Below are 13,969 nucleotides of genomic sequence, written 5' to 3' on the forward strand. Positions count from 1 at the left end.
ATTAGTACTCATTATACACATTTATCAATACATAAAAAATTTCCCTCATTGCCATGTAGGGGCTCTACACGTTGTAAGCATGTCGATAGGTTGAGCTATTGAACACCGATGCACATATGCGAGTCTTCTCCTAATTATCACCTTAAAGACAATCTATTTCTTAGTACAAAAAAAAAGTCATAAATTTTGAATTTTATGGGAAATCATTATTGAAAATCTTCTGTTTAAAATGTTTTTAATAAAGTTATATAAATTAAATCTTGAAATGTACAATACAATTATAGGGAGTAGGGTTGGATACTCAAACTCAATCCAAGCGACTTAAACTCAAATTCAAATTGGATTAAATGAGTTACATTCAAGCCGTCATATATTGAATCCAAAGTAATAATATTTTTAAGCTGAGTTTGAGTTTTTACATATCAATTTTGAACTGATTTTTTTGAACTAAAATTGATCTTAAACTGAATTTCATCTATACTCAATCTAAAATAAATTCGAACCGAAAAAGCAGAAATAAAAAAGTAGTTAAACTTTGTGTGAGTATTACTCTAATATTACAAAAATAAATTGATATCTTCGAAACTTTGGTAATTTATTTATTTATTATTTTTATTAAAGATCAAGTGTTAAGTGTAAAAGCTAAGAAAAGTGTTTCTCACCCAAGGACCAAGGCATGTTGAAACAACAAAACTTCTAAGCTTTCAAAAGTCGTATTCTTATTTGCCATCAATTTTTGTAAGTGAATTTCATTGAGTGAAATATAATTTTTGAAAATATATGAAAATTCAAGGGGTTCAAAAAATTTGAAAAAAAGCTTGAGGGTGTTTTGAAATTTGTTTTAATTTTATACACCTTTGATAATTAAAAAAATGACAATTACATTTTAAAATCTAAATAAAATAAAATATTTTAAAATTTATTATAATTTTAATAATATTTAAAGATTTGAGTGATAAATTTTTTAATTAGTAAGAAAATATTAATAATTTTATATTTATAATAAGTGCTAATAACAATTTTATAATTTCACTAAAAAGGTAAAACAACCATTTTCCCAAAACTAAATAAAATGTGCTAAGGAAAGTAAATAAGAAACCTAAGGTATAGTGAAATCTCGAATTTTCACCTTTCAACTTTTGAAAACTCAAACATCTATCCATAATTTTTTTTCATGTTTAAAAATTTTATAATTTTTTTCCAACCCAAAATTTGAAAAGTAAAAAAACCCCTCTAAGATTTGTTCTCTTTCCTCCCGCGCCAATTTCTCCTTCTCTGGTTGTGCTCCCTTATTTCTACCTATGGTCTCTCTCTCTTGCCTTTCCCGTTATTTTTGACCGAAGATTAAGAGGAACGATCTTTCTATGGGAATTTGACTGAATGAAAGTAAATTAGAGAGTGAGAATTTGACTTATTGACATTTGATGACTGACCTGGGTTGGTAAATGGACAATTGGCCTAAGTGTAAATGAAGGGAGGTGAGATAGACAGTGAGGCTGCGCTGGGAAGTCAACACCAAATTAGGTGGACCAAATATGCAAATTGAAGAAGTGACTTAGCAAATCAATCATCTATGAATTATTTGATTTATTCCATCAGCCCTTATCATCAATTCAATGTTACACCTTACCTTATAATTATTTACAAATTATTTATTATTATTACAAAATCATGTTAGAGCAGGTAGCCAATAACATCACAACTCACTGAACCCAACAACCCCACCCCCCCACCCAAAAAAAAAAAAATTAAATATTTAATTTTATTTGGTTATTATTTGATAACGAAATGAACCCTATTTAGTCCAAATTAGGCTTAAATGTTGAATTTCTGTGTATTATATTATATTTTTTTATTATTATATTAAGTGGATTATATTTTCTCTTGATAATTATTGGATTAAGGTGATTTAATATTTCAAATAATTTTTGTACATTTTCAATATATGCCATTGCTATTTTATCATAACCAATATTTTAGTTTTAGATTGGGACAGAACATTGATCCGGTCAAGGTGTCAGTCCAATTGATATTTAAACTAATGATTAATTAAATAAATATTAGGATAACATTAAATAAGTTAGAATTGCAAATTTAATAGTATGTGATGCCTATTTCTTATTTAATAAATTTTGTTCGAGTCTCAATAATTAAAAAATTTTCACATTTGGATAGATCCGATTTAATGACTAATTAAAATTTAAACACCAACTAATTTTGGATTGATCATACTATACAATTATATATAATAACTTTATTATTAACTACTTAATTTATTAAATAATTTTTATAATTAATATATATATATATATATTTAATAATACTATATGTACCATTTTTGTATATAATTTTATGTATAAATAACGATATGTTATATATAATTGAGTGTTATTTTATTTTTAATTTTTAACTATCTAATCATATGATAACACATTATTATTTATACATAAAATTACGTACAAAAATTCTATATATCACACTACTCATATATATTTATATAATAAGGGGATAAATTTGTAATTATATTTCTTGTATATTGGCAAAACAATATATATTAAATATAATCTATTATACATACATAAATACATATATATATATATATATATATATATATATATATATATATATAAAATAATGAAAATTATATATTTAAAATCACTTTAATTTTAATTATAAAATAAGCTTATATAAAAATATAAAAATAATATAATATGTATATACAGTTTTTTATATATTATTAAATATTTAAATAATCTATAATCACTTTATTCGAAAAATTTAAATATGATAATATATTATTTATGTATTAATTATATATTTACTATATATAATTTTATTAATTATATAGTACAAAATTAATGTTTAGGAAAAGAAGAATTTGATTCAAATTTAAGGTAAGGATTAATTAATAATAATAGCCCTAAAGATTATTTTCACCGAAAAGTTAATTTTTGTTAAAAATCGTAGTTAAGGTTAGCAATAAAAACTATCATTTAATAAAAAATTTAAATTTTATTATATTCTCTCCCTAAGTTAAAAAACTCATAATTTTCTCTCAATCTAAAGTTTAAAAAATGACAAATACCCCATAGAATTTGTTCCTCTCCTTTCTGACGCCTTGAAAACCATTTGTCTTCGGTTGAATACTATGAGAGAGTAAGAGAGAGACCGAAGGGATAGATAAAACGAGAGGAAGGATGACTGATGGCTGGAGACCATCAATCGACACTGAAGATGAGAAGAACAAATTTTAAAAGAGTATTTATCACTTTTCAAACTTTGGATTGAGAGAATATATAAGATTTTTAAATCTAGAGAGAAAAATATAATAAATGTAAAATTTTTATTAAATGATAGTTTTATCTATAATTTTAACTAAAATTTTTAATAAAAATTTATTTATAAATAAATATTTGAAATTTTAAAAGTTAAAAGATATAAATTAAGAAAAATTTCATGGTACCTTGGGTGGACCTGTTGTTTGGCCATAACAATAATACAAATAATAAATACAAGTTTGAGGCAGGCAGCCTAGTGACATGCCAACCCACTAAAAACCAAAATAAATCAAATAAAATAAATAAAATTTAAGAATTAAATATTGAATTTTCATTTGTTTATTATTTGATAATGAATTAAGACCCCATTTATGTTGGAATTTTTATAACATTTCAACCAACTCGATCCAAATCAGACTTGAAGGTTGAATTTTACATATTTTATTATTTTTAACAATTTTTTGTTTTGAATATTCATTTTTCAAAATAATTTTAAGATTTTAAATAAAATAATCAAATTATGTTATACAAAATTAGTGTTTTAGTTCGGATAAATTCAATTGAAACTTCTTAAGTTTGAATCAAATATGTTAACTTCAAATTAATAATTAAATTAATTTTATAAATAAATTAATTTAAATATTTAAATTTAAATTAAATATAATTAAATATAAAATTGAATTATTTTTTGTCACATCCAATCCGAGTCCTATTTGATCGAACCTTTTATGTTTTGGGTATTATTTTTAAAATATGAATTTTCATATTTTAAAAGCTTAAAAATAAGAAAACACATGTTTATCAAGTTCTTTGCAAAATTTGTGCTTAGAAAATGGCAATTTTTTTCCCTATTTTTTTGTGATTAAAAAAAAAAAGGCGTTTTAATTATTTTCTGTAAGAATTATACGATATAAAGTCAGAGAAAAAAATAATTCATCTAAATTGATGTGACATTAATTGCCACGTCATATATTTCAACCCATGATTCATTTTTCAATAAATTAAAATATTTTCATCATTTTATTTCTAATAAAATTATATGTACAATTTATACATAAATAATAATATATCACTGTATAATTATGTATTATTTTATCTTTAATTTTTAATTATCAAATCACATTATAACACGTCGATGTTTATGTATAAAGTTGTGCATATAGCACTAGTCTTTTACTTTTTTTTCAAATATAATCAAACTAAGTGTATATATTTTTAATACATAAATATGTCATTATATTATTATATGATTTTGAATTAATAATAAAACAATAAAACTATACGTACATACTTTTGGTATATAATTTATGTACACAGATGATGTGTAATGATTTTGAATAAATGATAAAATAAAACCTAATTATATGGTGACATATTATCTGTGTGTTTAAACTGTGTATCAAGAGTATATAAACTTATCATTGCTTATAATAAAATAATACTCAGTTATATAATAATACATCGATATGTATACATATTTATATATTAAAATATATACACATAATATTACTATTTTAAATATTAGTTCTATTATTTGGTTTTATGGTGTTTGTGTAGTTGTTTGACATTAATCCTAGTATTCTCAAATTTTCATCGTTGCTATTGTAACACGTGAATATTAATTAATAAGAGAAATTGCATCAACACATTATTTTCATTTTAAGAATATTACTTGAAAATTTTGTTTTCTCCTTTTGTAGCTGATAATTTGCAATATGATCCGTTAATATAACACAAAAAACGGTTACTACTGAATTTTTTCTACACAAAATTTAGTTCAAATTAACCTAACAAAACTTAAAATTAAACTGGGTCGTGATTAGCTTGATACGAAAATTTTTCAAACTAACTCAAATGTTTCAAAAAATATTACCCTAGTATAATTTGTTAATGACATATTGAAAAAAATGTTTAAGGACAAGTATTAATAGTAGTAGAAAATTATTGTAAATAGTTGTACTTTTGTATATGTGTAATTATTTTGATTATTCTTGATTTTTATTTAAAAATTTTATTTTATTTTTTGATAGTGAGAAATATATTTGGTTACTATGATCATTCCTGTGTTTCAAAAAGTCTTAATCTATAATTTTTTAGATTATTTATAAATAAGACAAAATATTATATTGTGTTTTTTTGTTAGTAGTAAGTTAAAGTAATTATGGAAAGAAATTAAAATACTAAAAACACCTAAGAGAGAAAAAATAATAAACAATCTAGATCAATTGTGTTAGTTTTGACTGGTTTTGGATTAAGAAATTTAAGTATGATTCTAACTCAAATTTGATTTAAGTTGAAAGTTTCTAATAAGAAACCTGAAATAATATGATAAGAATATGATCTGATAACATGAACTGATATGTCTATTTTTTGGGACATTATTGTGTAACGTTGGTCTGAATCATTGTTTTAAAGGCCAAAAGACTACTTCCTAACCAAGGTTTAGTGAAAAGACAAATTTTCATCTGTTAACTTTTAAAAACTCAAATATTTATCTATTTATTAAAATTCACTTATAAAGTTAAGGGTAAAATTGTTATTTAACTAAAAATATTAAAAAACTAAAAAATTATCATATTTCACCCGTTTGGTTTAAAAATCTAACAATTATTCCCTACTTAAGGTTTAAAAATTCATCATTCCCCCCTAAGGTTCGAAATTTTTTTTCTGGTTTCTTCTAACAAGCAGAGCCAACCTTCCCCATTCATCTTCCATTGGCGCCCAAAGAAGAAGGCTGACGGAGCTCAACCACAAGTCTAAGTGTCTCCTCTGTATCGTCGTCATGTGATTCATCTCCTCGGTGTCTTTTTCATCGCACGATTTGTCTCCTCAACATCATCATTAGGCAATTCATCTCCCTAGCATCTCTTTTGTTGCCTATTTGGTCTCTCCAATGTTGTCTGTCATTGATTGTCACAGAGTTGAAACTCACTCATGGGTTGTTAATGGTCAACGGTGGAAATTGGCAAGGTTTGGAAGGAGAGGGAGCACCGGTGAGAAAGAGAGTGCTAGGAGGAAGAGATTGATGGAGACAAAGACGACAACGGAGAAACTCACTAGAAGAAACTAGAAAAAAATTCTAAACCTTGGGAGAATGACAAATTTTCAAACCTTTGATGAGGAAAAAATTTTAGATTTTTAAACCTAGGGAGTGAAATGTGATCATTTTTTAGTTTTTTAGCTAAATAACAATTTAGCCCTTACCCTAAGGGTGAATCTTAATAAATGAGTGAGTATTTAAGTTTTTAAAAATTAATAAATAAGAAATCCTTTCACTAAACTTTGGGTGGGACATAGTCCTTTGGCCTTTTTGAAATTTTTTTTTTTTTGAGAAAATCAATATGTATTTTCTATTTTTCTTATTAAATTATTTGTGCTCGATCTCCTCGGCGAAAAGTCTTGAACACATGCAATGTATTTCATGTGCGCGGGCGTAGCAATTCCATGGATTTTTGGCATGGCACTGGCGTCCATTTCGTACATGTCTGCGTAGATTCATTCATGTCTCTAAGTTGTTGTACCTTTTCGGACGTGGACCCCGGGACCTACTCAACTTTCAATATTAAAACAAGGCCAAACGACTATTTCCCACCCAAGGTTTGACGTTTTCTCAAATACCCACCCGTTAACTATGAAAACACCAAAAGCCCACCCATCAGTGGTTAACTTTGACAGTTTCCGTCAGAAAAAAGGGTAATATGGTAAATCTGGCTCTCCATTTTAAAATCAATATAAGCGTTTTTAAAAAAAAAAATTCCTGCAACATTTAATGCTGCACGGGACGCGTGCACACGCAACGCACGGATAGCTGACGCGTGGCGTTGTCATCTGAAAAGCAGAACGATTTTTCGACGATTTTTGGCGATTCAGGGTTTGCAAATCTTTGGTGGTTGACGTGGCAGTACGAAAAGAAGACACCTGGCAAAAAAGCAAATAATCGGGCGCACAAAATTTGAATCAGCCGCCGAATACTGTGCGCTCGAAGGACGTGCCGCAGTCTGTATTAAATGCAGAATGATTATATTGAAATCAACGGTGGCAATTTTTGGGGCACAAATCGACGACTAGGGATTAGTCTAGGGAAAGTGAGCGAATGAACATGCGACACGTGAGGGGTCTTTGTGTCATTTCACACCAATTTGAAAAATGATTTTTCTCTTTCACCAATGAACGAGCGACACTTGTCCAGCCGACGTCAGATTTCAAATTTGAACAAAACCTTTGGCCTTCATTCTTTCGTTCAACATTCCATTCGCGTTAAGTCTTTCGTTTACCTTGTTTCATTGTGCTCCAGTGTGATCAACGATGAACCTTTAACGGCGACGACAAAGACGACCACGACAAGACATCGTTCGACGTTACCAAGGGTGGACGAAGTAGTTTAGTACCAAAGAAGACGAGAAAGTACAACCTGTTTGCTGTTTTCGGCTACTGTGATCACCAACAGTTCCGACGACAAGTGTAGTGGCTTTTCGTGGTGAGTTAAACTGCAATGACGACGAAGTCTGCTCCAACTGAGGCCTTCAGAAAATATTTCCTGCCATCCAGGTTTATTCTTTCGGATACCTTGTTTATCCTTATTGTCGAGTACTGTAATAGTCTGTGTAATGTTAGGGTTAGCCTTATATGTATATTTTGGGTACTATTATAGTCTGTGTTATATTAGGGTTAGCATTATATGTATATTTTAGGGCAAGGCAAAAAAAAAAAATTAACGTGGGGATTTTGCATGTCCACTGTTGACGTAAGTTTCTGTGTATGACTTCTATTTTCGTGAGTTTTCAGTTCTATGTGAGTATTAGGAAGTTGAAGTTTGAAACAGGTTTTGGTTTTTCAGGGTATTGGGGTGCTGTAATGGTCTTTGTAATGTTAGGGTTATGCATTATACGTATATTTGAGTGGAAAAAAAAATTAACGTAGGGGTTTTGCATGTGTACTGTTAACATATTATTTAGGGTTGGGTTATATTTTGGTGAGCATTCAGTTATGTGTATGAGTATTAACTGCTTTTGTTGGGCTTGTGTATGAGCACTTTCGGTGGCGTTGAGTTCTGTGTATGGGTTATATGTTCAGTTTCTGTGTGTGAGTTAGGGGATGATCAGTTTCTATGAGGGAGTTAGGGCATGATCAGTTTCTGTTTTAAGTATTATGTATCAGTTTCTGTTTCATAATGATTAAACAATAAGGTAGGATACTTTCTGTCAAGTGCACACCCATTTGCATGCTGTTTTGAGTGATTCTGCATGAGTGATAGTCTTCTGTTTCTTTGCATACATGCTGATCAACAACAATGTTGCATACTGCCTTGTTTCTGTGCATGAGGAGTGTTGTTGTTGTGTCATTGGGTAAGTTGCATCATTGTTACATACGCTGGGAAACCCGAGAGTGCAGTGCTACTGGCGCGAAAGAGAAGGTTGCAAAAAACCTTAATTCTCTCTGGTCTAACAAGGCTGTGTAACAGTGTTGCAAGTTGCAACAATGATTAAACAATAAGGTAGGAAACTTTCTGTCAAGTGCACACCCATTTGCATGCTGTTTTGAGTGATTCTGCATGAGTCATAGTCTTCTGTTTCTTTGCATACATGCTGATCAACAACAATGTTGCATACTGCCTTGTTTCTGTGCATGAGGAGTGTTGTTGTTGTGTCATTGGGTAAGTTGCATCATTGTTACATACGCTGGGAAACCCGAGAGTGCAGTGCTACTGGCGCGAAAGAGAAGGTTGCAAAAAACCTTAATTCTCTCTGGTCTAACAAGGCTGTGTAACAGTGTTGCAAGTTGCAACAATGATTAAACAATAAGGTAGGATACTTTCTGTCAAGTGCACACCCATTTGCATGTTGTTTTGAGTGATTCTGCATGAGTCATAGTCTTCTGTTTCTTTGCATACATGCTGATCAACAACAATGTTGCATACTGCCTTGTTTCTGTGCATGAGGAGTGTTGTTGTTGTGTCATTGGGTAAGTTGCATCATTGTTACATACGCTGGGAAACCCGAGAGTGCAGTGCTACTGGCGCGAAAGAGAAGGTTGCAAAAAACCTTAATTCTCTCTGGTCTAACAAGGCTGTGTAACAGTGTTGCAAGTTGCAACAATGATTAAACAATAAGGTAGGATACTTTCTGTCAAGTGCACACCCATTTGCATGCTGTTTTGAGTGATTCTGCATGAGTCATAGTCTTCTGTTTCTTTGCATACATGCTGACCAACAACAATGTTGCATACTGCCTTGTTTCTGTGCATGAGGAGTGTTGTTGTTGTGTCATTGGGTAAGTTGCATCATTGTTACATACGCTGGGATACTGTGTTTTTCTGTGCCTTCAGTCTCAAATTAATTGTTATTCTTTTAACTAATTCTGTGTTTTGTTAGGATGAGTTCTACAAAGTTATTCACTATTAAATTTGAAGCTTGTGGCATACCATCTGAAATAAGAAATATTGATCCAGAAGAGTATAGCTTAATTGTGTTCATCAAGGATGTTAAGCAATGTATTGCAAATGAAAATGAGGAGGTGCAACTTTATCCAGGTGAGCAGATAAAAGTTGAAGCAAGATCAGCTAATGGAGAGGGTAATTACATCATTGCCAGTGATGAGGACATGATGTTTGTCTTTGAAGAGTATAGAAAAGTAGGTCAGCAAATTATTCAGATGTATGTTGAATTTATTCCAGTACAGAGCAGATCTCCTCGGCCTCTACTACCTTCACACAGTCAACCCAACACCGAACCAACAGAACGTAACTCACCCAACACCCAACCAACAGAGCCTAACTCACCCAACACCCAACCAATAGAAAGTTCTGATGAGGGAGAAGAATTTACCCAGCATGATGATGACTTTCATTGGAGTGATGCATCACATGAAGATGAGACTATTAGTCATGCCGAAGTTGAAATCAGGTCTGAATCTGTTGAGGATGATGATGAGACACGAGGACTTAATTATAAATCTGACAATAGTGATGGGGAAAGTGATGAGGGAGAAGATGATGGTGCTACCAGATTAGCTAGACATATGAAGGGAAAGGCTTTTAAGAAAGGTGCAGATGGGAAGATTTATTTTGAGGTTGGACATGTTTTTGACAGTGTTGAACATTTCAGGGGTGTGCTGAAAGATTACACGGTTGATCGTGGGTTTGCTACAAAAAAGATATACAATGAGAAGAGAAGAATAAAGGTTGTGTGTAGATCAGAAGGCTGCCCATTCCATCTCTATGCAGCTCTGATGGTAGATGGTCAATCCTACCAAATACGTCAGTACGAGCATATGCACACATGCCTCAGGGTTAATGATAACCCAGCTGCGAGTGCATTATGGGTAGCTGAGAAATTTGGCAGGTTTATAAGGTCACAAGAAGGCAGTAGCATTAAGCCTCTAGCTTCTCAGTTGGAGCAGGAGCATTTTTTAAAGATAAATCATAGAAAATTGTATAGGGCTAAGAAAATTGCCACTGGTTTGACAGCAAAGGAGCATGCAGAGTCGTATAACTGGCTGTTTAAATATTGTCATATTGTGTTGATGACCAATACAGGATCAAAAGCTGCCCTAAAGGTAATTAGGGATGAAATTCCCTCGACACCGCGTTTTCATCGCTTTTTTCTAAGTTTTGCTGCACAGAAGAAAGGCTTTTTAGAGGGTTGTCGTCGTTTTATAGGGGTTGATGGATGCCATCTGAAGGGGCATTTTGGGGGAGTCCTGCTGTCTGCTGTAGCGATTGATGCGAACAGTGGGATATTCCCATTGGCAATCTGTGTTTGTGAAGTAGAAAACAATGATAGTTGGGGTTACTTTCTGGGGATGTTGAAAGAATTCATGGGTGATGTCTTGCCTATCACTTTCATGAGTGATAGGCAAAAGGGAATAATACATGCCTTGCAAACTCAGTGGCCTAATGCAAAGAGTAGATTTTGTGCAAGACATGTATATGCGAATTTCAGGAAAACTTTCCCTGGGGTACATCTTCGAAATCTGTTTTGGGCTATTTCTAGAGCATCAAATAAAGTGGATTTTCATGAGGCATTAAATAAAATGAAGGCAGTGGATGAAACTGCTTACAAGTGGGTAATTGACAATGAGCCAGATCAATGGTCTAGATTTGGCTTTGACACTGAAGCCAAATCTGACCATATCACAAATAATATGTCTGAAACATTTAATAGTTGGCTTGGAGAAGGTCGGGAGCTGCCTATTCTCAGTTTGTTGGAGTTGTATCGAAGAAGAATAATGAAGAGACTTTATAGTAGGCTGAAGGCAGGGACTGAATGGGTCACTCCATTGCCCCCACTTGTTGTTAAAAAATTGAACAAAAGTATTGAGACAGCTCGAAATGTCTCTATTTCATATGCTGGACTGCAAGAGTTCGAGGTGATTGATATGAATGGTATTCCAAGCAGAACATACACCTTGAATTTGGACAAAAGAATCTGTGATTGTGGGATGTGGCAGCTGTCTGGGATTCCCTGCCAACATGCAATCTGCTCAATATTGCACATGAACTTCCCTACCATTGATAAGTTTGTAGATGACAGGTTGCAAATTTCAGCATATATGAGAACATATGCTGAAATTATTCATCCTATTCCAGACAAGAGAACCTGGCCAGAGGAATGTGAAGATAAGCTGCAGCCACCTGTTAGGCATGGCAAAGCTGGCAGGCCCAGAAAGGCTAGGAGGAAAGACCCCACTGAAGAGAGAAAGAGAAAACCTGTGTCTACACTTAGGTGTAGTCACTGCCATGAATTGGGGCACAACAAAAGGTCCTGCCAATACAATCCAAACAATGCAGGAAGACCCAAAAAAAAGGTATTGCTTCTGTTTATATGTTAGCATTCTGTTTGCTACTGTTTTTTCTGTTTTATTAAACCTACTCATTTTTTTTTCCCCTTATATCAGAGAAGAACAATCCCAACCATGGAAAGCCAGTCAGCTAAAAGTCAGTTTGGTTCATCTTCTTCCTCACAGCATCCAGAGTCACAGATACAATGAAACTGGGGATTTCCCTTATGTAAATTTTTTGGATAATTGCTCAATTGCTCAGTTATAAATTTTTTGGATAATTTTTTGGTTCATCTTCTTCCTCACAGCATGTAAATTTTTTCTATAGCTCAGTGAAATGTTCTCTGCATGTAAATTCTTTGGATAGCTCAGTGAAATGTTCACTGTAAGTATTCTGTGTATTCTGTGTTAATTTATAAATTAGTGCATATGAGGAGTATTCTGTGTGTGTGTTGACAGTGTTGAGAGTGTTAATTTATGAATTAGTGCTTATGAGGAGTGTTCTGTGTGTTGACAGTGTTGATATGAGGAGTGTGTTTACAGTGTTGATATGAGGAGTGTGTTTACAGTGTTGATATGAGGAGTATTCTGGGTTGACAGTGTTGATTTATGAATCAAAATGGTCTGTTATTGCATGCATTCCAGTACACAGCTATTTGCATTTCTAGGTTTCCAAGCAGGCCAGTATTAAGCAATGTATTACACAACTCTTTGAAGTATATTTATGAATCAAAATGGTTTGCATTTTCAGGTTTCCAAGCAGGCCAGTATTAAGCAATGTATTACACAACTCTTTGCATTTCATCACTTTCATAATCAAAGGCAGTTCCAACCGAAAATCTGTAATTCAAACTGAAATGATGCATTGTTTTCAGGCCATGGAAGTTGCTGGTTAAATTATGGAATATGAAAAATTGGTTAATTAATTGAGAGGGCATTTTGGTCTTTTTATTTAAGGGTTTTTAGGTCATTTTAGTGAAAAGGGTAATTACGTCATTTGGCATGCAGGACATTTTTGTCATTTCAATTGAAAAGGGTAAAACAGTCATTTACCCTTTTTTCTGACGGAAACTGTCAAAGTTAACCACTGATGGGTGGGCTTTTGGTGTTTTCATAGTTAACTGGTGGGTATTTGAGAAAACGTCAAACCTTGGGTGGGAAATAGTTGTTTGGCCTTAAAACAAGGCCAAACGACTTACTTTCACCCAAGGTTAGATTCTTTTTCTAAGCTTTTATTATTTTTATTTTTAAAATCTAAATACTTATTATTATTATTATGTTAAATTTTATTATTATTATTAAAGATAAAATTGTTATTTTAATATTTTATTTAAAAAAATAATTTATCTTAATTTCTCATCTTATTTTTTAAAATTAATAATTTTTTCATAACTTAATTTAAAAAAAATATTTTTTCACTTCTATCATTTAGGATCATGAGAATTTTAATATTTTAGTGTTTACAGCTCACCTGCACATATTTTTGCCCCTCACAATTGCCATCCCATATTTTTGCAACCATCCATAGTTACCTCTTCTCCATAGACTGTCATCCTCCGTCTTCGGCCAGCATTTTAGTTCTCTTCTTCAATAGTCAAGCTTGTGTTTGGTGAAGTCGTGCACCTTAGCAATTCTTCTTCTTTGATTTTACAAACACTCTTCTTCTTCAATTTAAACAAATGAAGCTCTTCGTTGGACACGAATGAACAAAGGTCATCATTCAAATTAAAGAGATTTGGATCAAACATGAACAAATGGAGGTTATTAGCACTTGTTCTTCTTTCTTCTATTTGAACAAAAGAAGCCCTTGGCCAAATATGAACAAACAAAGAAGAACAAATGATGATGCATGCGACTTTGCTAGAGAAGAAAACTAGGATGTTGGCTATTGAAAAGAGATCAACAGTCTATGGA

The 13,969-nt window shown here is 31.8% G+C and overlaps 1 protein-coding gene across 1 annotated transcript; it reads left to right on the forward strand.

Annotated features, from left to right (window-relative positions):
* Window positions 1–7,770: 7,770 nt before the first annotated feature.
* Window positions 7,771–12,505, forward strand: LOC123226783. Its single transcript, XM_044651303.1, has 4 exons — window positions 7,771–7,893; window positions 8,064–8,116; window positions 9,649–12,082; window positions 12,173–12,505. Exons 1-4 carry the CDS (start codon window positions 7,771–7,773, stop codon window positions 12,263–12,265), a joined length of 2,703 nt encoding a protein of 900 aa, XP_044507238.1. The 3' UTR covers window positions 12,266–12,505.
* The last annotated feature ends 1,464 nt before the right edge of the window (window positions 12,506–13,969 follow it).

Source organism: Mangifera indica, chromosome 10 (genome assembly GCF_011075055.1).
Source record: "Mangifera indica cultivar Alphonso chromosome 10, CATAS_Mindica_2.1, whole genome shotgun sequence".
Classification (NCBI taxonomy): Eukaryota; Viridiplantae; Streptophyta; class Magnoliopsida; order Sapindales; family Anacardiaceae; genus Mangifera; species Mangifera indica.